Source organism: Melanerpes formicivorus, unplaced genomic scaffold (assembly GCF_026170545.1).
Source record: "Melanerpes formicivorus ecotype bairdi unplaced genomic scaffold, bMelFor1.0.p_v2 SCAF_124, whole genome shotgun sequence".
Classification (NCBI taxonomy): domain Eukaryota; kingdom Metazoa; phylum Chordata; class Aves; order Piciformes; family Picidae; genus Melanerpes; species Melanerpes formicivorus.
In genome coordinates this window covers 442,431-466,790 of record NW_027142476.1, presented here as the reverse complement: position 1 = coordinate 466,790, position 24,360 = coordinate 442,431, and the positions used below count along the sequence as shown (strand labels likewise).

At 49.4% G+C, this 24,360-nt stretch overlaps 1 protein-coding gene across 9 annotated transcripts in view; it reads left to right on the top strand.

The window, feature by feature from the left end:
* Positions 1-24,360, top strand: part of PTPRK (protein tyrosine phosphatase receptor type K) — a 595,004-nt gene that overhangs the window by 181,561 nt on the left and 389,083 nt on the right. For all 9 annotated transcript variants that reach the window (XM_068167885.1, XM_068167878.1, XM_068167884.1 and 6 more), the window contains exon 3: positions 2,565-2,836. In XM_068167885.1, coding sequence (XP_068023986.1) covers positions 2,565-2,836 — 272 coding nt within the window. The remainder of the gene's footprint in view (positions 1-2,564; positions 2,837-24,360) is intronic.

Sequence of the window (24,360 nt, the reverse complement as noted above, 5' to 3'; positions counted from 1 at the left end):
GTCCTTCTGAAACTGAGGAGCCCAGAACTGGACATAGGACTGAAGGTGTGGCCTAAGCAGTGCTGAGCACAGGGCACAATGACCTCCCTGCTCTTGCTGGCCACACTACTGATGCAGGCCATTGAGCAGGGAGGCTAATTCAGTTCAGCTTAGGGAAGTTTCATTCAGCAGGAATTCAGGTTGCATACTGAGTTGGGTTTTCTCTCTTGGTTGTAAAGTATTGCCTGGCATCTTATGTTGCAGAGCTGTGTTTGTGGGGGTTCAGTAACTAGGTGGTACCTGCTGTGGAACTGTCACTCTTGAAGAAATGAAGCTGCTCAGGGCTTGGGATAGATCATAGCATCACAGAATCTTTTTGGTTGGTAAAGGCCTCCAAGATCATTGAGTCCAACCATTCTCTAGCTCTGCATATCTCTGCCTGTTAGAAGCACCTCCAGGGATGGGGATTCAAACACCTCCCTGGGCAGCCTGTGCCAGTCCCTGAGAACCCTTTCAGTGAAGAAGTTTGTTCTCATATCCAACTTCAACCTCCCCTGGTGCAGGTTGAGGCCATTTCCTCTTGCCCTATTAGTTGTTTCTAGTGAGAAGAGCCCAACCCTCACCTCACCTCTTTTGGTGGTAGCCCTGTCTTTGCTGTTCATTCTGCAGAGCAGCAGGACAAACGGTCCCGGCTTTACATCCTGTCTCACCTGTTTAAACTTCTGCTTTCTGCCTTTGTAGCTAGACAGGCAGGCTCAGCTTGTTCTGTCTTCTGTGGTATGTACAAAATGAATTTACAAGATGGGCTTTCTTCCATCTATAGAAACTCCTGTAATTCCCTCAAATCCACCAGCAAACGGAGCAGGAAACCTGACTTTTCAGGCCAAACGTGGCTCGGTGTTCTAAGGGAGCTATTTCTATTGCCAGGGTATCTAAAATTAAACTGTGCCTCTTTTTCTGGGTTGGAAAAAGTGCTGCACTGAAGAATGTGGCTTTTGTTACAATAGCTGAGGGGTGAGCAACTGATGTCCTTTACCTGGCCCTGGGCAAAGCCTTTGACACTGTCCCACACCACATCCTGGGCTCCAGGCTGGTGACACATGGGTGTGATGGGTGACCACTAGATGGATAAGGAACTGGCTTGATGGCTGCACCCAAAGAGTGGCTGTCAATGGCTCCATGGCCCAGTGGAGGCCAGGGACAAGCAGAGTCCCTCAGGGATCACTCCTGGGACCAGGCTTGTTCAACATCTTTGTGGGTGCCATGGACAGTGGCACTGAGTGCACCCTCAGCAGGTTTGCTGATGACACCAAGCTGTGTGGTGCAGCAGACAGGCTGGAGGGAAGGGATCCATCCAGAGGGACCTGGACAGGCTGGAGAGGTGGGCACAAGCCAACCTCAGGAGGTTCAAGAAGAGCAAGGGCAGGGTCCTGCAGCTGGGTGGAGGCAAGCCCAGGCACAAATGCAGGCTGGGCAGGGACTGGCTGGAAAGCAGCCCTGAGGAGAGAGCCTTGGGGGTGCTGGGGGAGGAGAAGCTCACCAGGAGCTCTCAGTGTGCACTTGCAGCCCAGAAAGCCAATCAGCTCCTGGGCTGCAGCAGGAGAAGTGTGGCCAGCAGGGCAAGGGAGGTGATTCTCCCCCTCTGCTCAGCTCTGGGGAGACCCCACCTGGAGTCCTGCCTCCAGTTCTGGAGCCCCTATTACAAGAGGGATGTGGAGGTGCTGGAAGGTGTCCAGAGCAGGGCCAGGAGGATGAGCAGAGGGCTGGAGCTGCTCTGCTGTGAGGACAGACTGAAGGAGTTGGGGCTGTTCAGTCTGGAGAAGAGAAGGCTCCGAGGTGACCTCATTGTGGCCTTCCAGGATCTGAAGGGGGCTACAGGAAGGCTGGGGAGGGACTGCTCAGGATCTCAGGCAGTGATAGGACTAGGGGGAATGGAATGAAGCTGGAGGTGGGGAGATTCAGGCTGGAGGTGAGGAGGAAATTCTTCCCCATGAGAGTGGTGAAGCCCTGGAATGGGTTGTCCAGGGAGGTGGTCGAGGCCCCATCCCTGGAGGTGTTTAAGGCCAGGCTGGATGAGGCTCTGGGCAGCCTGATCTAGTGTGGGGTGTCCCTGCCCATGGCAGGGGGGTTGGGACTGGATGATCCTTGTGGTCCCTTCCAACCCTGACTGATACTATGATTCTATTTTTCATTTTCTGGAAGCTTGCTGGAGCAGGTTGAGGGAATTGTGACCTCAGTGACCTCAGAATACTGACGAGCCTTTGCTCTTTTCGTTGTTCTTACTCAGTCCATCCGTGATCCCGTTTCCAATTATCTGCTCCTGAAATGGAAAAGACAAAAAGTTTGCAGGTGGAAGCACCTAGATGGATGCTCAGGGCTCCATGGAGATGCTCCTTCAGTGGTGGTTTGCAGGCATTTTTCTAGCTTGCTGGATTTCCTGCTGCAGGGAGTGTGAGAATTCGGGATGTGAGACCCTGTGTAACCCCAGTCTGTTTCGCAGTGAATGATCCATTTCTTGTTTAGCTTTTCCCTCACTGCTGTTTTGCTTTTCTTCTGTTCCCCTCTCCCTCTCTTCCCCTCTCTAGGGTCATACATGATCGTGATTTCCTCAGACCACGACCCCGGAGAAAAGACTCGCCTGCAGCTTCCCACCATGAAAGAAAATGATACTCACTGCATCGATTTCAGCTACCTTCTGTACAGCAAGAATGGAGCAAACCCAGGCACTTTGAACATCCTGGTGAGGGTGAACAAAGGGCCACTGGCTAATCCCATCTGGAATGTCACCGGCTCCACCGGCAAAGACTGGCTGCGAGCGGAGCTGGCCGTCAGCACTTTCTGGCCCAACGAGTATCAGGTAAGTTGCAAGGAAGTCTCACTGCTTTGGAGGGTTTGTGGTGAGGTCCTGGACAGTTTGTGTTTGTTTTGGTTTGTTCTGAGAAAGAGCTCTCCCAGGGCCTTTTTAAATGAAGTGATGCATTGAATTGCTGGAGAGGGTCCAGAGGAGGTCACTAAGATGATCACAGGGCTGAGAGAGACTGAGAGAGTTGGCTCTGTTCAGCCTGCAGAAGTAGAAGGCTCCAGGGAGACCTTAGAGCAGCCTTCCAGTACCTGAAGGGGCTACAGGAGGGCTGGGGGGGGGACTTTTGACAAGGGCTGAGAGTGACAGGACAAGAGGCAATGGCTTTGAGCTGGGAGAGGGGAGATTGAGACTGGAGATGAGGAAGAAATCCTTTCCAGTGAGGGTGGAACAGGTTTCCCCAGGGAGGCTGTGGCTGCCCCCTCCCTAGTGGTGTTCAGGACCAGGTTGGATGAACCTGCTCCTGGATGAGGTTTTGAGCAGCCTGGGCTGGTGGGAGGTGTCCCTGCCCACGGCAGGGGGTTTGGAATTGGATGATCTTCGAGGTCCCTTCCAACCCAAACCGTTCTGTGAATCTATGAATTCATTGAGAATAAGTAATTACTTGGGGCTGGGGATTTCAGCAGGAGGTGAGGGTTCAAAGCGATCTGTTAGTGTTTAATAGGGAAAAAATAAGCTGGAAAATAAAGCCTCATTAGAAGAAAGAGTGAGGTTAAAGTCCAGGAGCATCTAAAATGATAAACTCCTAGAAATAAATTGCCTGTGCCAGGGTAATTTGTAGCTGTCTTCCCTCCTGGTTTTTTTTTTCTGGTGTGCCTGTGTTACTGTCTCTAATTACATGATGGTTAACTGTGGTTTTCTCCAGCTGACATTTGCTGTGCAGGCAGACTGGTGCTCACCTAATGAGCAGCTGCTCAGGATGTGGGGTGTTTTTTTTCTGCTGCTTGCTCACTATGGGACAAAACCACCTGCAGTGTAGGACTGCTGTTTAGAGGGAAAAAATCATCTTGTTGTTACTGGATGCTGTTATTTGATTTGTTTGATTAACCTGAGAAAGTACCTGCAGCTGGTGTGCTCAGTGGGTATTTGATGTGAAGGATGAATCTCAGACACAGACATTTCTCTCCTGGCTTGTGGGAGGGAGGGAGAGTTGGATTAGGTGCACTCACCTGAGGTGTTACACCACCAGGAGTTGTGGCATTGCTGTTTGTCTTGCTTGCAGCCCCTCCTCTAAGGATGCTTCAGGTCATTACAGAATCACACAATCACCAAGGTTGGAAGAGACCTCAAAGATCATCAAGTCCAACCTGTCACCACAGACCTCCTGACTAGACCATGGCACCAAGTGCCACATCCAGTCCCCTCTTGAACACTTCCAGGGATAGGGACTCCACCACCTCCCTGGGCAGCACATTCCAATGGCTAACAACTCTCTCTGGGAAGAACTTTCTCCTCACCTCCAGCCTAAACCTCCCCTGGCACAGCTTGAGACTGTGTCCTCTTGTTCTGGTGCTGGTTACTTTAGAGAAGAGCCCAACCCCCACCTGGCTACAACCTCCCTTCAGGGAGTTGGAGAGAGGAAGAAAGTCTCCCCTGAGCCTTCTCTTCTCCAGGCTAAGCAACCCCAGCTCCCTCAGCCTCTCCTCACAGGGCTGTGCTCCAGACCCCTCCCCAGCCTCCTTGCCCTTCTCTGGACACCTTCAAGTCTCTCAATGTCCTTCTTAAACTGAGGGGCCCAGAACTGGACACAGGACTGAAGGTGTGGCCTAAGCAGTGCTGAGCACAGGGCACAATGACTTCCCTGCTCCTGCTGGCCACACTGTTCCTGATGCAGGCCAGGATGCCCTTGGCCTTCTTGGCCCCCTGGGCACACTGCTGGCTCATGTTTAGGTAGCTGTCAGTCAGCACCCTCAGGTCCCTTTCTTGCATATAGTTTGGATGTCCAGATGTTAGCAAAGGAAGCAAAGTGGCCTCTTTATTAGTGGTTGTGGGTTTTTTTTAAATGAATATTGTATGAATGCTTCCTAAAGTGCCTTTTCCAACCTTGTTTGCAATTGCCCATCATCAAACCATCCTCCATAAATCAATGAGCATCCAGCAGTGCAAGCAGCCTTACTTACAGGGTGCAACTGATATTACTTACTATAATTGTACCTGTTTCTTCATTTTGTGTGTGTGTGTGTGTGTGTGTGTTTCCCTGGTTTTAATATTTACTAGTGAAGGGATTTAGTCTGTCAGTGACATTGAGGCTGGGTGAAATTCAGTTTCAAGTTCTGAAACCCAGTCTCATAAAGCTTGGCTTCTGAGGGGGTGGTTTGTTAACCCTTTTTGTGTTGCAAGAAAGTAGCTTCTGTTGTGCTCAGAACCAGGAGCCTTTTCTAACAACAGAGTAGTAATCAAGTCTAGCAGTATTATATGCAGTAAATCAGGTTTGTGCTGACAGATGGCCAGGCTTGACAATGAGATTGGTGGTTGGGGCCTTATCTTAGCAACATGGCCATTTTTCACTTACATTACAGCCTTCACATTCTCTCTCTGTAGACTGCACTGAAATTCATGCTTTCCCTTGCATGGTCAGCCAGCAGCACATTGAAATCACGTGTGTAACACAGTTGAGTTTTGAATCCAGAATAGATCTGGGGTCGGGCTTGGACAGCTGTTGATGTATCCTGCTGTGATTTGTGTGAGACTCCTCAAAGCAGAGGGGAAATCTGCATGCTGTCCCTGCACACCTGCTTGGGTTGGTGTGTTTGTGGTTTCAAGTGGTGCTTTGACGTCTCAAAGTCAGCATCACTCTTCATTGTTCTTTGTTGTTGTTGTTGGTTTTCCTCTTTCATGTTAGTTTTAAGTGAGTTACTCCTCAGCAAGAAAGTTGCTGTATTTTGTTCATTTGCTCTCACAGGGGTTCTTAGCTGTAGAGCTCTACCTCATGATTTGGGCACTTTGGTCTGCCTGTTGGTCAGTGAGTTTAGCTGGCAGCATGGGGAATGGGCAGTGTTTGTTATAATGAGATGGAAGTGGTTCTTTTCTATGCTGGGAATTGGATCCCTGCCTGTACAAGCAAGGTCGCTGCTGCAGGTCATTGTGGTGCACAACTGTTTGCATGTTGTTATTCAGGTCAAGTCCACTGCCATCTCCTTCACTTCTGAGTGAGGGAAGAGAGCAGAGATCAGCAGGGGCTGAGCAGCACAGGTTATGTTCCAGAGAAGGTTGCTGTGGTGACCTGCAGGTAGGCAGGGTGGTCGTGAGTTAATAGTGGCACTAATGAAGTGCTGCACCTCAGCTGACGAGCTCCTGACCAACATTTCTGACCAGCTTTATTGCTTCTGGTCAAAACTGAGAGTGGTTTTGTGTGGTGCTTCCGGAAATAGGTGAGTGGTCATGAGAGTTGGGTTATGGTTGGACTCAATGATCTTAAAGGTCTGTTCCAATCTTGATGATTCTATGATTCAGTGGTACAGACACAGCTTAGGTTAGGGTTACCCAAGAAGGTGGTTGTGGAGATATTCAAAGTGCAGATTGACAGGGCTCTGGGCAACCTGATAGAATGGAGTAGAGTAGAGTAGAGTAGAGTAGAGTAGAATAGAATAGAATAGAATAGAATAGAATAGAATAGAATAGAATAGAATAGAATAGAATAGAATAGAATAGAATAGAATAGAATAGACCAGGTTGGAAGAGACCTTCAAGATCATCAAGTCCAACCTATCATCCAACACCACCTAATCAACTAACCCATGTAACCAAGCACCCTGTCAAGTCTCCTCCTGAACACCTGATCTAGTTGAGGATGTCCCTGCTGACTGCAGAGGGGGTTGGACTGGATGAGCTTTAGAGCTCCTTTCCAACCCAGGCCATTCTATGATTTTTGGATGGACATGACAGTTCCTTTTGGATGGGGTTTATGGGATTTTTATTACTAAGGGACTTCTTTCTTTTTTTAATGATGGATGTACTTCCCTGTTTTTTTACCATAGCCTGTAGAGCAGTTAAAAAGAAGCCACTTATTTTGTAACAAAACATAGCCCAGCTTATTGCAATAGCTTTGCAGGATCAAACTTGAGTTGTCGCTTAGATTCATATCCTGTCTCTGCTGGCAGATAACTGTGGAAGCTTGTAGAGGAGTTCATGCACAGGACAAACTCATGGTCAGACCCCTCCCAGTATCCCAGTATCACAGTATAACTAAGGTTGGAAAGGACCTTGAGGATCATCGAGTCCAACCTATCAACACAGACCCCATGACTAGACCATGGCACCAAGTGCCACGTCCAATCCCCTCTTGAACACCTCCAGGGATGGGGACTCCACCACCTCCCTGGGCAGCACATCCCAATGACGAATGACTCACTCAGTGAAGAACTTCCTCCTCACCTCAAGTCTAAACCTCCCCTGGCGCAGCTTGAGACTGTGTCCCCTTGTTCTGGTGCTGGTTGCCTGGGAGAAGAGACCAACCCCTTCCCGGCTACAAGCACCTTTCAGGTAGTTGTAGAGGGCAATGAGGTCACCCCTGAGCCTCCTCTTCTCCAGGCTAAGCAACCCCAGCTCCCTCAGCCTCTCCTCACAGGGCTGTGCTCCAGACCCCTCCCCAGCCTTGTTGCCCTTCTCTGGACACCTTCAAGTCTCTCAATGTCCTTCTTGAACTGAGGGGCCCAGAACTGGACACAGGACCCAAGGTGTGGCCTAACCAATGCAGAGTACAGGGACACAATGACTTCCCTGCTCCTGCTGGCCACACTATTCCTAATGCAGGCTAGGATGCCTTTGGCCCTCTTGGCCCCCTGGGCACACTGCTGGCTCATGTTCAGGCGGCTGTCAATCAGCACCCCCAGGTCCCTCTCTGTTTGGCAGCTCTCAGCCACTCTGTCCCCAGCCTGTAGCTCTGCATGGGGTTGCCATAGCCAAAGTGCAGCCCCTGGCACTTAGACTTGTTGAATGCCATCCCGTTGGACTCTGCCCATCTGTCCAGTCGGTCGAGGTCCCTCCATGAGTACTCCTTCAGCCTTCAGCTTGTTTGGGTCTGAAGAGCTTTGAGTTTAAAAACCAAAGCAGTGCCTTTCTATATTCCTGTCAGCCCGTAGGGGTTTGTTGCATGATGTGAAGTGTCTGGTGTCTACAGTGTGTCATGCAGTGGCAGGGCTTGGAAGGGACCTCTGGTGGTCGTTGAGTCCAACCTCCATGCCAAAGCAGGTTCACCTAGAGAAGGTCACACAGGAACATGTCCATGACATGAAATCCTAATGCTAATTCCTTGTTAGGACCATCCTGTGGCTTATGAAGCCATGGGGCCTCTAGCTCTGTAGTATTTTGTGTGAGGAGTTTTGACAGGACTGTGACCAGCAGGTCAAGGGAGGTGATTCTCCCCCTCTGCTCCGCTCTGCTGAGACCCCACCTGGAGTACTGCCTCCAGTTCTGGAGCCTCTGTTCCAGGAAGGATGTGGAGGTGCTGGAAGGTGTCCAGAGAAGGGCCACGAGGATGAGCAGAGGGCTGGAGCTGCTCTGCTATTGAGGACAGACTGAGGGAGTTGGAGAAGAGAAGGCTCTGAGGAGACCTAATTGTGGCCTTCCAGTGTCTGAAGGGGGCTCCAAGAAAGTTGGGGAGGGACTTTTGAGGGTGTCAGGGAGTGATAGGACTGGGGGGAATGGAGCACAACTAGGAATGGGTAGATTGAGATTGGATGTTGGGAAGAAGTTGTTCCCCATGAGGGTGGTGAGAGCCTGGCACAGGTTGCCCAGGGAGGTGGTGGAAGCCTCCTGCCTGGAGGTGTTTGCAGCCAGGCTGGATGTGGCTGTGAGCAACCTGCTGTAGTGTGAGGTGTCCCTGCCCATGGCAGAGGCATTGGAACTGTCTGCTCCTTGAGGTCCCTTCCAACCCTAACAATTCTCTGAGTCTATGAATTTGTCTTCTACTAGCAGGGCATCTGCATCTTCAGCTGTCCTCCTTTAACATGTGGATGAACTGTCAAGGGAAAGGATTCAATTACAGAGTCCCCTGGGATCAAGAAAATGATTTGATTTTGGTCCTTGTTAGTTCTGGAACCTTTTTTTAAGCATTCCATTGGAAACAGGCCACCTTTGACCTGCCCCAAGTTTGCTTCAAAGGAAAACTATTTGGGGCTTGCTCTCATCTAAACTTTGTAACCGTCTGCAGGTTTGGCTTTGTGTTGGCTACTGCTGTACCTCCTGAATTTGTTTTCGTTGAGATGTTTATTCCTGTCTGGATGCCTTGTTTTGTCTGAAGCTTCTGTTCCCCACCAACTGCTGAGGGCTGTCTCTTCAGCTTCTGTCACAGTCATTTTCCATTTCCTTTGCTATTTATCTCATCTCTTTTGAACCTGCCTTTTTTTGTTTGCTTCTTTGTGTGTTTTTGAACACTGTGTCCCAGCAGTGCCTTGGTTTGTGTTTTTGTCTCTGTGTGTGTGTTTCCCTGCCCCAGCAAATTTGCCTTGCTCCCACAGGCTCCCATCCTTGCTTGAGGCAAGTGAGATCCACTCTGCACTGACAACCCTGGGCTCTCTGCTTTGGGTTTATGTTGCAGCTCTCTGTTTTGTTTTGGGGTGTTTTGCTTTGGAACCTTTGATCAAAAGCTGATGAACTCTTGACTTGTAACTGCAAATCTCAAAACTTGTAATAAAACATAAATCAGTTATTTAGGTTCTTTATGGTTGGTTGAAACTTCTCCCTCTGCTCCGCTGCGCTGAGACCATAGCTGGAGCTCTGTGTCCAGTTCTGGAGCCTCTGTTACAGGAAGGATCTGGAGGTGCTGGAAGGAGGATGAGCAGAGGGCTGGAGCTGCTCTGCTGTGAGGACAGACTGAGGGAGTTGGGGTTGTGGAGTGTGGAGAAGAGAAGGCTCTGAGGAGACCTCATTGTGGCCTTCCAGGATCTGAAAGGGGCTATGGGAAAGCTGGGGAGGGACTTTTGAGGGTGCCAGATAGTGATAGCACTGGAGGGAATGGAGCAAAACTAGAAGTGGGTAGATTGAGATTGGATGTGAGGAAGAAGTTGTTCCCCATGAGGGTGGTGAGAGCCTGGCACAGGTTGCCCAGGGAAGTGGTGGAAGCCTCCTGCCTGGAGGTGTTTGCAGCCAGGCTGGATGTGGCTGTGAGCAACCTGCTGTGGTGTGAGGTGTCCCTGCCCATGGCAGGGGGTTGGAAGTGGCTGAGCCTTGAGTTCCTTTCCAAGCCTGATAATTCCATGATTCCATGCTAATTAGAAAAGTTTCTTGGTGTTAGGACTGGTACAGGCCAGGAATGTTTGCTTGCTTGCAGTCACTGACAGTGACACTGATATAGCAACCAGCTGACAGAGTCACAGGATGGTGGAGGCTGGAAGGGGCCTCTGGAGATGGAGTCCATCCCCATGGCCATTTATTTGTTTGTTCTTGCCCCATGTTTTGTATTCAAGAAGTCAAGACAATGGAGTTGACACCAGGGAGGTGGTGGAAGCCTCCTGCCTGGAGGTGTTTGCAGCCAGGCTGGCTGTGGCTGTGAGCAACCTGCTGCAGTGTGAGGTGTCCCTGCCCATGGCAGGGGGGTTGGAACTGTCTGCTCCTTGAGGTCCCTTCCAACCCTGTCAATTCCATGATGCATTACTGCTGCTGTGCACTTGGAGAAAGAGAGTGGCTGGGATAACAGCTTGATAGGAGTGATGGTTCCACTTGGAAATACAGCTAGGAAAGGGCCATTGGCCTTTGTGGCCACCTGGGCACACTTCTGGCTCAACCTCCCTGGGCAGCCTCTTTCTGTGTCTCACCAGCCTCACTGCCAAGAATCTCTTCCTGCTAGCCAAAATGCTCCTTGTGGAGGTCCCTCACCCATCCTTTAGCGCTCCCTTTGTGGACAGACTCTTTGTGGCTTTGAAGGATTTCAGGTGTCTGGCCATGAGCTGTTTTGTTCCTCGTTCAGTGGCACACAATGCAATGCCTTGCTCATCCATTTCATTCTTTCTTTTCCCTTCTTTCCTCCCTCCTTTTTATCAGCTAAAAGCACTTTCAGCTGTCCCTCACCCCTTAGCACTATCACTAATGATTGAAAATTGGACCCCTTTGGGAATATCTCCAAACAGGCAAGATGTGCTTTCTTGTCAGTAAGGCTTTGTAAGGCCCTAAGTGTTCTCCTGGCTGTGACTTGCTAGACAGCACTTAATCAAAACACTTTCTTTCTTTCTCCAGTTTATTGAAGAGTTACTCAAAGAAATGCTTTTTGTAATGAACTTTCTTATTGCTTCTCCAAGCCCTTGTGGGTGCAAACAAAACCCCAGCTCTTTGGCACTGTTAGGCTTGCACACGTCCATGTTTATCCTATCTGTCACATTTCTGTCTCATTGCTTCCAAGATGTTTATAGATTTAGTGAGGACAAGGATTTAAGTTCCAGCAGACTGATTGCCAGCAACGTTGTAATGATTTAGCAGTGCCAGATAGCAAAGCACTCACAGCTCTCACAGGACTTTCCTACGTGCCTGAAATGGTTTGGCTTGGGAGAGACCTTGAAGATCATCTGGTTCCCCTGCCATGGGCAGGGACGGCAGTCTCAAGCTGTGCCAGGGGAGGTTTAGGCTGGATGTTAGGAGGAAGTTCTTCACAGAAAGAGATTGGCCATTGGCAATGTGCTGCCCAGGGAGGTGGTGGAGTCACCCTCACTGGAAGTGTTTAAAAAGAGCCTGGATGAGGTCCTTGGTGCCATGGTTTAGTTAGATGGTGCTGGGTGATAGGTTGGACTTGATGATCTCAAAGGTCTTTTCCAACCTGGTTAATTCTGTATTCTCTAGTCTGTCTAGGAACCTGCAGTCAGGCTCCAGAAACCTAGACCTGCACTTCCCATGACACCAGGGACACTCTGTCTGGATACAGCCCTTGGGCACATGGCACCTCTGAACCACCTCCCACTAGCCCAGGTTGCTCAAGGCCCCATCCAACCTGCCCTTGAACACCTCCAGGCAGGGAGCATCCACAGCCTCCCTGGGCAACCTGTTCTAGTGTCTCACCACCCTCACTGTCAAGAATTCCTTCCTCATCTCTAGTCTATATCTGCACTCTTCCAGCTCAAAGCCATTGCCCCTCATCCTGTCACTCCAAGGCCTTGTAAGAAGTCCATCTGCACCTGTCCTATACCCCTTTCAGGTACTGGATGGCTGTGCTGAGGACTTTCTGGAGCCTTTTCCAGGTTGAACAGAACCAGCTCTCCCAGTCTGCCCCCACTGGGTTGGCTCTCCAGCCATCTGACCATCATGGCCTCCTCTGGACCTTCTCCAGTAGTTCCATGTCCTTCTTGTCTTGGGGGCCCCAGAGCTCCACGCAGTGGTCTAGGTGACGTCTCTCCAGAGTGGAGTAGAGAAGGAGAGTCACCTCCCTTGTCATGCTGGTCACACTTCTACACATGTCATTCCAGTCTTCAAACAGAGTCAAAGTGGGCATTGCTCAGACAAGCCAAATCATTGTAGTGGTTTGAGCCTTAACTGGGAGTTAAGAGCTCAGATGGGGGCAAGGCTGAGAATCTCTCCACTGCTCTCCCCCTCCTCCCACCCAATAGAGAGGAAAAAAAGGAAAGGGAAGAAGCAAATCCACCAAGCAATAATTTGGAGTTGGCTTGGAAGTAGGGAGGTAAAGAGTTTTCTTTAAACAATATATATATATATAACAATAGCAGGTAAGGTTCACAAGGACAAGGAACAAGGATGGATGGGAGGGGGGAAAAAGCAAGAATACAAAACCAGTCTCTCTCTGAAGAGGCACAGAGGCAGTGGGGAGAATAGAATAGAATAGAATAGAATAGAATAGAATAGAATAGAATAGAATAGAATAGAATAGAATAGAATAGACCAGAGCAGGTTGGAAGAGACCCTCAAGATCATCATGTCCAACCTATCATCCAACACCACCTAATCAACTAAACCATGGCACCAAGCACCCCATCAAGTCTCCTCCTGAACACCTCCAGTGATGGTGACTCCACCACCTCCCCAGGCAGCACATTCCAATGGGCAATCACTCTCTCAGTGTAGAACTTCCTCCTAACCTCCAGCCTAAACCTCCCCTGGTGCAGCCTGAAACTGTGTCCTCTTGTGCTGGTGCTGGGTGCCTGGGAGAAGAGACCAACCTCTGCCTGTCTACAACCTCCCTTCAGGTAGTTGTAGAGAGCAAGAAGGTCACCCCTGAGACTCCTCTTCTCCAGGCTAAGCAACCCCAGCTCCCTCAGCCTCTCCTCACAGGGCTGTGTTCCAAACCCCTCACCAACTTTGTTGCCCTTCTCTGGACTTGTTCCAGCAAGCCAACCTCCTTCCTAAACTGAGGGGCCCAGAACTGGACACAGTACTCGAGGTGCGGCAAAGGATCAGGCCTGACCACCTGGCAGAGGAGCAGGAAAGCACCTGCCGTAGCTCTTGTCCAGGAGAGGCAGGAGCAGGAAAGCAGCTGCAGTAGCTCTTGTCCAGGAGAGGCAGGAGCAGGAAAGCAGCTGCAGTAGCTCTTGTCCAGGAGAGGCAGGAGCCCAAAAACAGAGCTAATGGCTAATGTCCTCCCTTTTATACCCTAGCTGGGCAGGGAGGGAGGAGTGGAACAGACTCAGTTTCTCAGGGGGAAATGCCCTGCAGGGAGGGCAAAGCACTTGAAATCCCTCCCCCCTGTTTTCAGAATGGGTGTTAACCCACCACAGTCAGGATTGAGATGCCAGTCTCCAAGTAATCAGTCTCACCATCAGGACTGGAGATTTCATGGAAGTGCTTTTATTTTCCTCAGCAATGACAGTGCTGGTTTTGACTGGGAGTTGAGGTCCTGGGCATCACAGGATCAGAGAATTGCTTTGGTTGGAAAAGACCTCTGCAAAACAGAACCCTACCAACATGGCCTCGAATTGTGCCAGGGAAGGCTTGGTTTGGATATTAGGAATGGTTTTTCTTTCCTGCAGGATTGGTCAGGGATTGGAACAGGCTGGCCAGGGAGGTGGTGGAGTCACCATCCTGGAGGTGTGCACGAATCCTGTGGGGCCATGGATTAATGGCCATGGTGGGATTGGGTTGATGGTTGGACTGGATGAGCTTAGAGATCTTTTCCAACCAAGACAATTCTGTGACTTGTGTGCAACTACAGAAGTTCTGGGTGGTTCCTGTTGTCCAAGCTTTATCTTTTTTTCCTGATTTCTGCCTGTGGTTGGACAGCATAATTGCTTGTTATGTAAGAAGCTCAGATCTGATCATGTTTTGTTATCAGCTTCTGCAAGTCCCTGTCCCTTTCTAAGAAAAATTGTGACTCTCACACTATCAAGGAGCTGGCAATGATAGACTCTGCCACTCAGCTGCTCTGAAAATACCCTTCTATTCACAGGGAAAGTGCAATGAATGAGAGAGGGTTATGGCAGAAATGAGGGATATGTGCTTGAAGTAGGTGGTTAAAAGGAAAGCAGAAATTGATAATGCTTGAGCTCCTTCTACTTGATCTCATTTCTCAGTCTGGAAAGATTAAGTAATGGTTTGTGCTCTGCAAGGGGTTTCCAGAGGCTACTCCTCTGCAAATAAATACAAGGATAATGGTGCAGTGTTGAGTCACTGTGTGTCATGGCACTGTAACCAGCAGCACCAGAGGACTGATTGTCTCCCTTACCCCAGCACTGGTCAGGCTGTATCTCAAATACTGAGCTCAGATTTGGGCCCTTCACTCCAGGAAGGGCACTGAGGTGCTGGAGTGTGGCAACCAAGCTGGGGAAGGGTCTGGAGAACAGGGCTGGTAAGGAGCAGCTGAGGGAACTGGGCTTGTTTAGATTGGAGAAGGGGAGGCTGAGGGGAGACCTTACTGCTCTCTGCAGCTCCCTGAAAGTAGTTTGGAGCCAGGTTTGGGTTGGTCTCTCAAGTATCAAGTGATAGATCAAGGGGAAAGGGCCTGAAAATTGTGACAGCAGAGGCTTGGGCTGGAGATTAGAGAGTTCTTTGCTGCAAGAGTAGTCAGGGATTGGAACAGGCTGCCCAGGGAGATGGTGGAGTCACCATCCCTGGAGGTGTTCCATGGCTCTTTGGGACATGGTTTGATGGCCATGGTGGTGTTGGGTCGATGGTTGGACTGGATGAGCTTAGAGATCTTTTCCAACTGAACCAATTCTATGGTTTTCCTCTGAAAGAGGTCACTGAAATCTCTGCAATCAAGAATTGGACAGCAGTGAGCTTTCAAACACATGGGCCACGAAGGGTCAGGGAGTGTGACCTCATCAGTTCATCACTGATGAAATGTACTGTTAGGTAATTTTTGCTGTGAGGCTTTGTCTGCTGCTAGATGTCTGAATTTCCTCTTACACCTCCCCTCTCCCAGGAATGCCAACCCCAAACCCCAACAGCCTGGGAATTAGACAGCCTCTTAGCTTTCCTTTTGTTCCTTCCTGCCTTCTATGATTTAGAGCAAGACAAAATGCTGTAGGAGAATTGCTTTTTATTCAGGCTGTGCACACCTTGCTGCAGTTTGTTGCCTGTTGTGATGGGGTTTCTTTTGGAAATGTTTTCTGTTTTCCTAATGCTAAATGGTGAAGAAGCCTGAGGGAGGGACTCTTGAGGGTGTCAGGGGGGGATAGGACTGGGGAGAATGGAGCACAACTAGGAATGGGTAGATTGAGATTGGATGTGAGCAAGAAGTTCTTCCCCATGAGGGTGGTGAGAGCCTGGCACAGGTTGCCCAGGGAGGTGGTGGCAGCCTCCTGCCTGGAGGTGTTTGCAGCCAGGCTGGATGTGGCTGTGAGCAACCTGCTGTGGTGTGAGGTGTCCCTGCCCATGGCAGGGGGGTTGGGACTGGCTGATCCTGGAGGTCCCTTCCTGCCCTGACAATTCTATGCTTCTATAGATTCCTGGGGTTGTGGTGGTGTCACTTCACTGTCCTGCTGCAGTGTGGCAGTGGTTTCCTTTAGCAGGGGCACTGATGAGTGCCTCTTTGATGCCTTTAGAAATTCAAGGACATAGATTGATTTATCTTTTATAGAATCATAGAATCAATAAGGTTGGAAAAGACCTCAAAGATCATCAAGTCCAACCTGTCACCCCACACCTCATGACTATGGCACTACCAAGTGCCACGTCCAATCCCCTCTTCTTTTTCCTGTCCTCCTAGTCTTGAGTGTTCAACCTTTTGGCTTGGATAACTAAATTGATAATTAGGGCAAAAGGAAACCTTTGCTGAGCTTGTTAGGCAATGAATTTATCTTGCAGGTTGTGCATTCTTCACTAGGTGCTGTCTGTTGGAAGAAAACAACTTGCCAAGCCTTTTGTATTTGAACATCTCAAATAATCACTGTTGCACAGCACAAGATGTCAATGCTGCAGGTTGGGAGCTGCTCAGGTACAGGAGGCATACATCTGTTGCCTGGGGGGTAGTAGAGGCTTGCTGCTATTTAGGGAGTAAAATGATTTACAAGCAAGGAATTCATATTTACTGAATTGCAGTGGTGTTATGATAAGCTTAAAACCCCTCAAAACCACCCTAGAATCCTCACCTTCCTGGTGCACTTCCCAAATCCTGGAATAGGAATCAAAATGGATCTGATGTGGCACTCAAGTGGTCATGTAAGAGGAAGCAAGAAAAGAAACAGCAGAGGAGAAAGGATTGCCAAGAATTTCTTCCTAATCCCCAGTCTCCATCTGCCCTCAAAGCCAGCTCAAAGCCATTGCCCCATGTCCTGTCACTCCCAGCCCTTGTCAGGAGGGAATGGAATGGAATGGAATGGGATGGAATGGGATAGAATAGAATAGAATAGAGTAGAATAGAATAGAATAGAATAGAATAGAATAGAATAGAATAGAATAGAATAGAATAGAATAGAATAGAATAGAATAGAATAGAATAAGCCAGGTTGAAAAAGACCTTCAAGATCATTGTGTCCAACCTATCACCCAACACCACCTAATCAACTAAACCATGGCACCAAGCACCCTATCAAGTCTCTTCATGAACACCTCCAGCGATAGTGACTCCACCACCTCCTCAGCCCCTTCCCAGCTCTCCTGTAGCCCCCCTTCAGTTAGTGGAAGGCTGCTCTAAGGTCTCCCAAGAACCTTCCTTCTCTTCTCAAGGCAGAACAGCCCCAGCTCTAACAGCCTGTCTCCATAGTGGAGGTTCTCCAGCCCCCTCATCACCTTCATTGCCTCCTCTGGACCTGCTCCACCAGTTCAATGTCACTCTTGCACTGGGAGCATTTCGGTCTTGCTCTGCCCTGGCTCAATCCCTTCTCTGCTGTTTAATCCCAGACTTTCAGGGTGTGGTTTGGTCTTCTCCTTTGGCAGGGTGAATTAAGTGCTGCCCTTTGTGCTGTGCTTGGGCTTGTGAAGTTCACGCAGAGCCAGATCATTCTTATGAAGAAATAAAACAGTGGAGTGGAATGGAATGGAATGGAATGGGATGGGATGGGATGGAATGGAATAGAATAGAGTAGAATAGAATAGAATAGAATAGAATAGAATAGAATAGAATAGAATAGAATAGAATAGAATAGAATAGAATAGAATAGAATAGAATAGAATTAACCAGGTTGGAAAAGTCCTTCAAGATCATCAAGCCCATTCTATCACCCAGCACCATCTAATCAACTGAACCATGGCACCAAGGGCCTCATCCATTCTCTCTTTAAACACTTCCTGTGATGGTGACTCCACCACCTCCCTGGGCAGCACATTCCAATGGGCAATAATTGATAACACTGAAGAACATTGCCACCAACAAACCCCAGCAGGCTTCCCTGTTTCCATAAGGGTTAAGCCAAGGGGGAGAGAAGTTCCTCTTGCCACGTTTCCAACAGGTTTTAATGCAACTCTTAAAAGGAGGGTAGCAATCTGCAGTTGGATTTTTTTACTGCTCCTTAATGAGAGAAGAGTGAGCACACCGTGCTGAACAAATTTCTCTCCTACATGAGCTGAATTATTAAACCATTTTGTAATATCCTGGCGACCAGGAGAAGTGATCAGTGTGGCCATGTGGGGGTTTGGATGCAGGTTAAAATAGCAAGCAGCTTGCAACACTTTGTAGTAAAATGTACAGGGTAGAGAATTACAGAATTAACCAGGTTGGAAAAGGCCTTTGAGATCATCAAGCCCAACCTATCACCCAGCACCATCTAATCAACTAAACCATGGCTCCAAGCACCCCATCCTGTCTCTTCCTAAACACCACCAGTGATGGTGACTCCACCACCTCCCTGGGCAGCACATTCCAATGGCCAATCTCTCTAGCTGGGAAGAATGTCTTCCTCACCTCGAGCCAAAACCTCCCCTGGCACAGCTTGAGACTGTGTCCTCTTGTTCTGGTTGCCTGGGAGAAGAGACCAACCCCCACCTGGCTACAGCCTCCCTTCAGGTAGCTGTAGAGAGCACAGGAAAGAGTGGAACATGGGCCTGATGGAGTATGTCCAGATGAGGGACATGGACATGAACAGAGGGCTGCATCAAGTCCAACCTGTCACCACAGTCCCCATGACTAAACCATGGCACCAAGTGCCACATCCAATCCCCTCTTGACCACCTCCAGGCACAGGGACTCCACCATCTCCCTGGGCAGCACATTCCAATGGCTAACAACTCTCTCTGGGAAGAACTTTCTCCTCACCTCCAGCCTAAACTTCCCCTGGCACAGCTTGAGACTGTGTCCTCTTGTTCTGCTGCTGGGTGCCTGGGAGAAGAGACCAACCCCCACCTGGCTAGAACCTCCCTTCAGGTAGGTGTAGAGGGCAATGAGGTCACCCCTGAGCCTCCTCTTCTCCAGGCTAAGCAACCCCAGCTCCCTCAGCCTCTCCTCACAGGGCTGTGCTCCAAACCTTGCACGATTATGGAAGTATTTTCTATCATAGATCTTGACAGGAGACCAGCTGTGGAGGAGTTTTTTTTTTGCATGCAACTTAACATAGAAATCATAGAACAGAGCTGGAACTTGCTTGGTTGGTTGTGTTTTGACCAAAAATGTTACCAGAAGTGCTGATGGGTGTAGATGTGACGAGCTGTGTGTGTGTCAGTGTGTGTTTGTATGTGCCTAGGGCTGAGTGTTTGTTCTTTTAGTTTCTGGAAGGTAGGAAATGAATCCTAAGATAAAGTCTCATCTTTACTCCTGGGTGTCATTTTGAGATCTAATCACCATATATATGGTGAGCATGAAAGGGAATGAAGTTTAACAGCAGCTCTGTGGTTTTCCATAAAGAGCAGGACCATCAGACACACTTAGCTCAGTAGCACTGACTTCAGTCTGAAGTACCTTGCTCAGGTATTGATTTACTGCTGATTTGCTCACAGTACAGCATAGAGCCAGGGAATTGTTTGGCTTGGAAAAGACCTCACAGATCATTGATCCCAGCCATCAATGGCCATTAAGCCATGTCCCAAAGTGCCATGGCCACAGGTTTCTTGAACACCTCCAGGGATGGGGACTCCACCACCTCCCTGGGCAGCCTCTTCCAATCCCTGACCATTCTTGCACCAAAGAAACTTATTCCTAACCTCCAACCTAAGCCTCTGTTGTCCCAGTTTCAGGCTGTTTCCTTTCCTTCTGTCATAAGCAATGTTTCTCAAAGTGCTGTGAGTAGGTTTGTTTTTCTGTTTGCCTCAATTCACAAACCCTAGTGAAACAGAACATGGCAGGCATCTCAATATCTCATTTGTTTACATGTGTTGGATTCCATGGTGTGTTGAACCACAAAAAAAACCCAACACTGTTAAGTGGTGTGGGTTTTTTTTTTGTCACAACAGTTAAACCAGACACAGCTTCCTTTGGCTGCAGTTTTACAGAGCTATCACAGACTCACAGAAACATTCAGGATGGAAGAAACCCTCAGGATCACCAAGGCCAACCCAGAACCCTGCTCTAAAAGGCTCACCCCTAAACCATAGCCCCAAGCACCACATCCAAACTACCTTTAAACACATCCAGGGTTGGCGACTCAACCACCTCCCTGGGCAGCACATTCCAGTCCCTGGGCAGCACATTCCAACTCCTGACCACTCTTGCTGGGAATGTTTTTTTCCCCAGTGTCCAGTCTAAACCTACCTAGTGGCAGCTTGAGGCCATTGCCTCTTGTTCTGTCACTAATTACCTGTGAGATGAGACCAGCACCAAACTCTCCACCACTGCCTTTCAGGTAGTTGCACAGCCCAGTCTAAACCTACTCAGTCGCACCTGGAGGCCATTCCCTCTTGTTCTGTCACTAATTCCCTGTGAGAAGAGACCAGCAGCAGCCTCTCCACAACCTCCTTTCAGGGAGTTGTAGACAGCAATGAGGTCTCCCCTCAGCCTCCTCTTTTTCAAAGTGATCATCCCCAGCTCCCTCAGTTGCTCCTCAGAAGATTTATTCTCCAGGCCCTTTCCCAGCTTTGTTGCCCTCCTCTCTGCACTCACATAGAATCACTGAATCACCAAGGGTGGAAGAGACCTCAAAGATCATCAAGTCCAACCTGACACCACAGTCCTCATGACTAAACCATGGCACCCAGTGCCACATCCAATCTCCTCTTGAACGCCTCCAGGGATGGTGACTCCACCACCTCCCTGGGCAGCACATTCCAATGGAGAACGACTCTCTCAGTGAAGAACTTTCTCCTCACCTCCTCTGGCACAGCTTGAGACTGTGTCCTCTTGTTCTGGTGCTGGTTGTCTGGGAGAAGAGACCAACCCCCACCTGGCTACAGCCTCCCTTCAGGGAGTTGTAGACGGCAAGGAGGTCACCCCTGAGCCTCATCTTCTGCAGGCTAAACAATCCCAGCTCCCTCAGCCTCTCCTCACAGGGCTGTGCTCCAGACCTCTCCCCAGCCTTGTTTTCCTTCTCTGGACACTCACTCCAGTTGGGTTGGGATTGTTTAGCCACTCCAGGCTGGGATAGTGAACTAGGCCATGGCACTAAGTACCTCATCCAGGCTTTTCTTAAACACCTCCAGTGATGGTGACTCCACCACCTCCCTGGGCAGCACATTCCAGTGGCCAATCTCTCTTGCTGGGAAGAACTTCTTTCTACCAAGTGTGGTGCTGAACTGTGTTCCTCAGCACCACATCTCTGCCACGCTGAAACACCTCCAGAGATGGGGATTCAACCACCTTCCTGGGCAGCCTGTCCCAGTCTTTCAGAACCCTTTCAGGGAAAAAGGCTTCTTCTAATGTCCAACCTAAACCTCCCCTGGTGCAACCTGAGACCAGAAGCTTGGTTTCTTTTCCTGTGAATATGAAAATGTCAGGGTAATTCAGGTAGAGATATTCTTAGTAACCACAGAGAGGGTTATCATTTTGCTCAAAAGTAAAGCCATAACGAAGGCAAGTAATTTTCTTCCCCAGTTTAATTAGATTGTTAATTAAATTGGGAAAAGAAGCTTCTCCTTCTTCAAAATCCATTGCAATTTTTTGCTACAGTAATTCTAGCGTGGTTTAAAGCCTGGGTCTTGTGCCTTGGTATGGCTGAGACTGCAGAGCAAGGTCCTTGCTGCAGTGCTGGCTCTGTGGAAGCCACCTTGGTCGCTTCACCTAGCACCTATCAAATCCCTATGAATCATAGAATCAATCAGGTTGGAAAAGACCTCAGAGATCATCAAGTCCAACCTAGTACCTAATACCTAACACCTCCTGACAACTAAAACATGGCACCCAGTGCCACATCCAGGCCTTTCTTGAACACCTCCAGGCACGGGGTCTCTACCACCTCCCTGGGCAGGACATTCCATCCTGAATCTTTCTGTGAGTCTGTGAAGCACTTGGATAAGAAAAGGCTCCAGGGAGACCTTAGAACAGCCTTCTAGTATCTGAAGGAGAGCTGGGGAGGGACTTTTGACAAGGGTTTGTAGTGACAGTATGAGGGACAATGGCTTTGATCTGGAAGAGGGGAGATTGAGGCTGGAGACTGGGAAGACACTGGAACAGGGAGGCTGTGGCAGCCTCCTCCCCAAAGATGTTCAAGGCCAGGCTGGGTGAGGCCTTGAGCAAGCTGGGCTGGTGGGAGGTGTCCCTGCCCATGGCAGGGAGTTGGAGCTGGATAATCTTTAAGTTCCCTTTCAACCCAAACCATTCTGTGACTCTGTGATCCAAGAAAAGTTACCAGTGATAGAAACTGAACTTCCTCTTCGCCACTGGCATCACTCAGGCAGCTTAAAAGCAGATGAATGCATTCCAGGAAATGACACAGCTGATGCTGAAGTTAAAATGTGACTTCCTTTCACTGCTTCCCTTCCTTATTTTTTTTCAGCTCAATTGCTGTAATTGTACATCCAGTCAATTTTCATGGTGTACAAAGGAGCCTTATAAGCAGATCTTAATTGCTTTTCTCAATGCTTTGGCTTCATATAAATATTGTGATACAAGTTGATAAGTCATTTTGTTTTTACCTGTGTTATTTCATGTGGAGATTTTCTCTCCTCTCCCAGTGTTTCCCCCTGTCCCTTGCACAGTGCTGATATTTAAGATATAATTAAAGTTGCTAATTTAGAGCTGTAGGAGCTGTTTTATCTCTGCTCTCATTGCCTTGGAAAATTAAGTTGCCTGGGTAGAGACTAAAATTCAGTTGCAGAGCTGACACAGATTGCCTGAGGAAATGCAGGCAGTGTTCAGGGAAGGAAAGTTTGGTGGAAGTTGTTAATTCTTTTTTTGGGTGCAATATTTTCCAGCAAATGATGCAAAGGTGTGCTCCATGAGCCTGTAGTCCAGATGCTGGTCTGGTGTAGGGCTAGAAGGGTGATAGAATCATAGAATCAACAAGGTTGGAAAAGACCTCAGAGATCAGCAAGTCCAATCTGTCACCACAGACCTCGTGACTACTAGACCATGGCACCAAGTGCCACATCCAATCCCCTCTTGAACACCTCCAGGGATGGGGACTCCACCACCTCCCTGGCCAGCACATCCCAATGGCTAACAACTCTCCCTGGGAACAACTTTCTCCTCACCTCCAGCCTAAACCTCCCCTGGCACAGCTTGAGACTGTGTCCTCTTGTTCTGGTGCTGGGTGCCTGGGAGAAGAGACCAACCCCCACCTGGCTACAGCCTCCCTTCAGGGAGTTGTAGACAGCAAGAAGGTCTCCCCTGAGCCTCCTCTTCTCCAGGCTAAGCAACCCCAGCTCCCTCAGCCTCTCCTCACAGGGCTGTGCTCCAGACCCCTCCCCAGCTTTGTTGCCCTTCTCTGGACACCTTCAAGTCTCTCAATGTCCTTCTCAAATTGAGGAGCCCAGAAGTGGACACAGGACTCAAGGTGTGGCCTAACCAGTGCTGAGCACAGGGCTGAGCAGGACTTCCCTGCTCCTGCTGGCCACACTGCTCCTGATGCAGGTCAGGATGCCCTTGGCCTTCTTGGCCCCCTTGGCACACTTCAGGCTCATGTTCAGCGTACCCCCAGGTCCCTCTCTGCCTGGTTGCTCTCAGCCACTCTGACCCCAGCCTGTAGCACTGCCTGGGGTTGTTTTGGCCAATGTGCAGCACCTGGCACTTGGATGTGTTCAATCTCCTGCCCTTGGCCTCTGCCCATCTGTCCAGCCGGTCAAGGTCCCTCTGCAGAGCTCTCCTACCCTCTAACTGTTCAACACTTGCTCCCAGCTTGCTGTCATCTGCACATTTGCTGATGACTGACTCATCCCCCTCATCCAGATCATCAATGAAGATATTGAACAGGATGGGGTCCAGCACTGCTCCCTGGGGCACACCACTGGTGCCTGGCTGCCAGCTGGCTGTGGCACCATTCACCACCACTCTCTGGGCACAGTCCTCCAGCCAGTTCCTAACCCACTGTGGCTGGGACATCTGTCTGAGGAGGAGAGGCTGAGACACCTGGAGCTGTTTGGTCTGGAGGGGAGAAGAGAAGGCTGAGAGGGGATTTGATCAATGCTAGCAAATATCTGAATGGGGGCTATCAAGAAGAAGGGGCCAGGCTCTTTACAGTGTTGTCCTTGGTTGGGGCAAGGGACATTGGACACAACCTGGAACCCAGGAAGTTCCACCTCAACATGAGGAGAAACTTCTTTGGTGTGAGAGTGCTGGAGGCCTGGAGCAGGCTGCCCAGAGAGGTTGTGGAGTCTCCTGCTCTGCAGACTTTCAAGACCTCTCTGGATGAGTTCCTGTGCGACCTGCCCTGGGTGACCCTGCTCGGGCAGGGGGTTGGATGATGATCTCTGGAGGTCCTTTCTCTGACTGTATGGTTTTGTCAGGGAGGGATTGCTGTTCTGCCCTTCTCCAGGGAGAGTTTTCACACACCCTGTTTAAAACAGAGCTGGGATCTGCAGCCTTTGTTAGTAAATCCAGGTGTGGTTGTTAGTCAGCTTTGATGCATTTTCACATGGTGTTGTTTCTTTTGCTAGCTCATGGACTTAAGCTTTGATTTACTCAGTGTTATGCAGCTGTATCAAGTGGCTGCTGTTGAATGTTCCCACACAGACATGGGAGTAGTAATTCCTAGTTCCTTACCCTCATTGCCATGGCAGGCAGCAGTAGTTACAGCCAGCTCTAAAGGTGGTGGCTTAGCTTTCTTTCATATTTTCTTTCCCAAGCCAATTACAATTAAAAACTCCCCACCCTCCCCTCCAGCTGCCATCCAGGAGTTGCTCTGTTATCT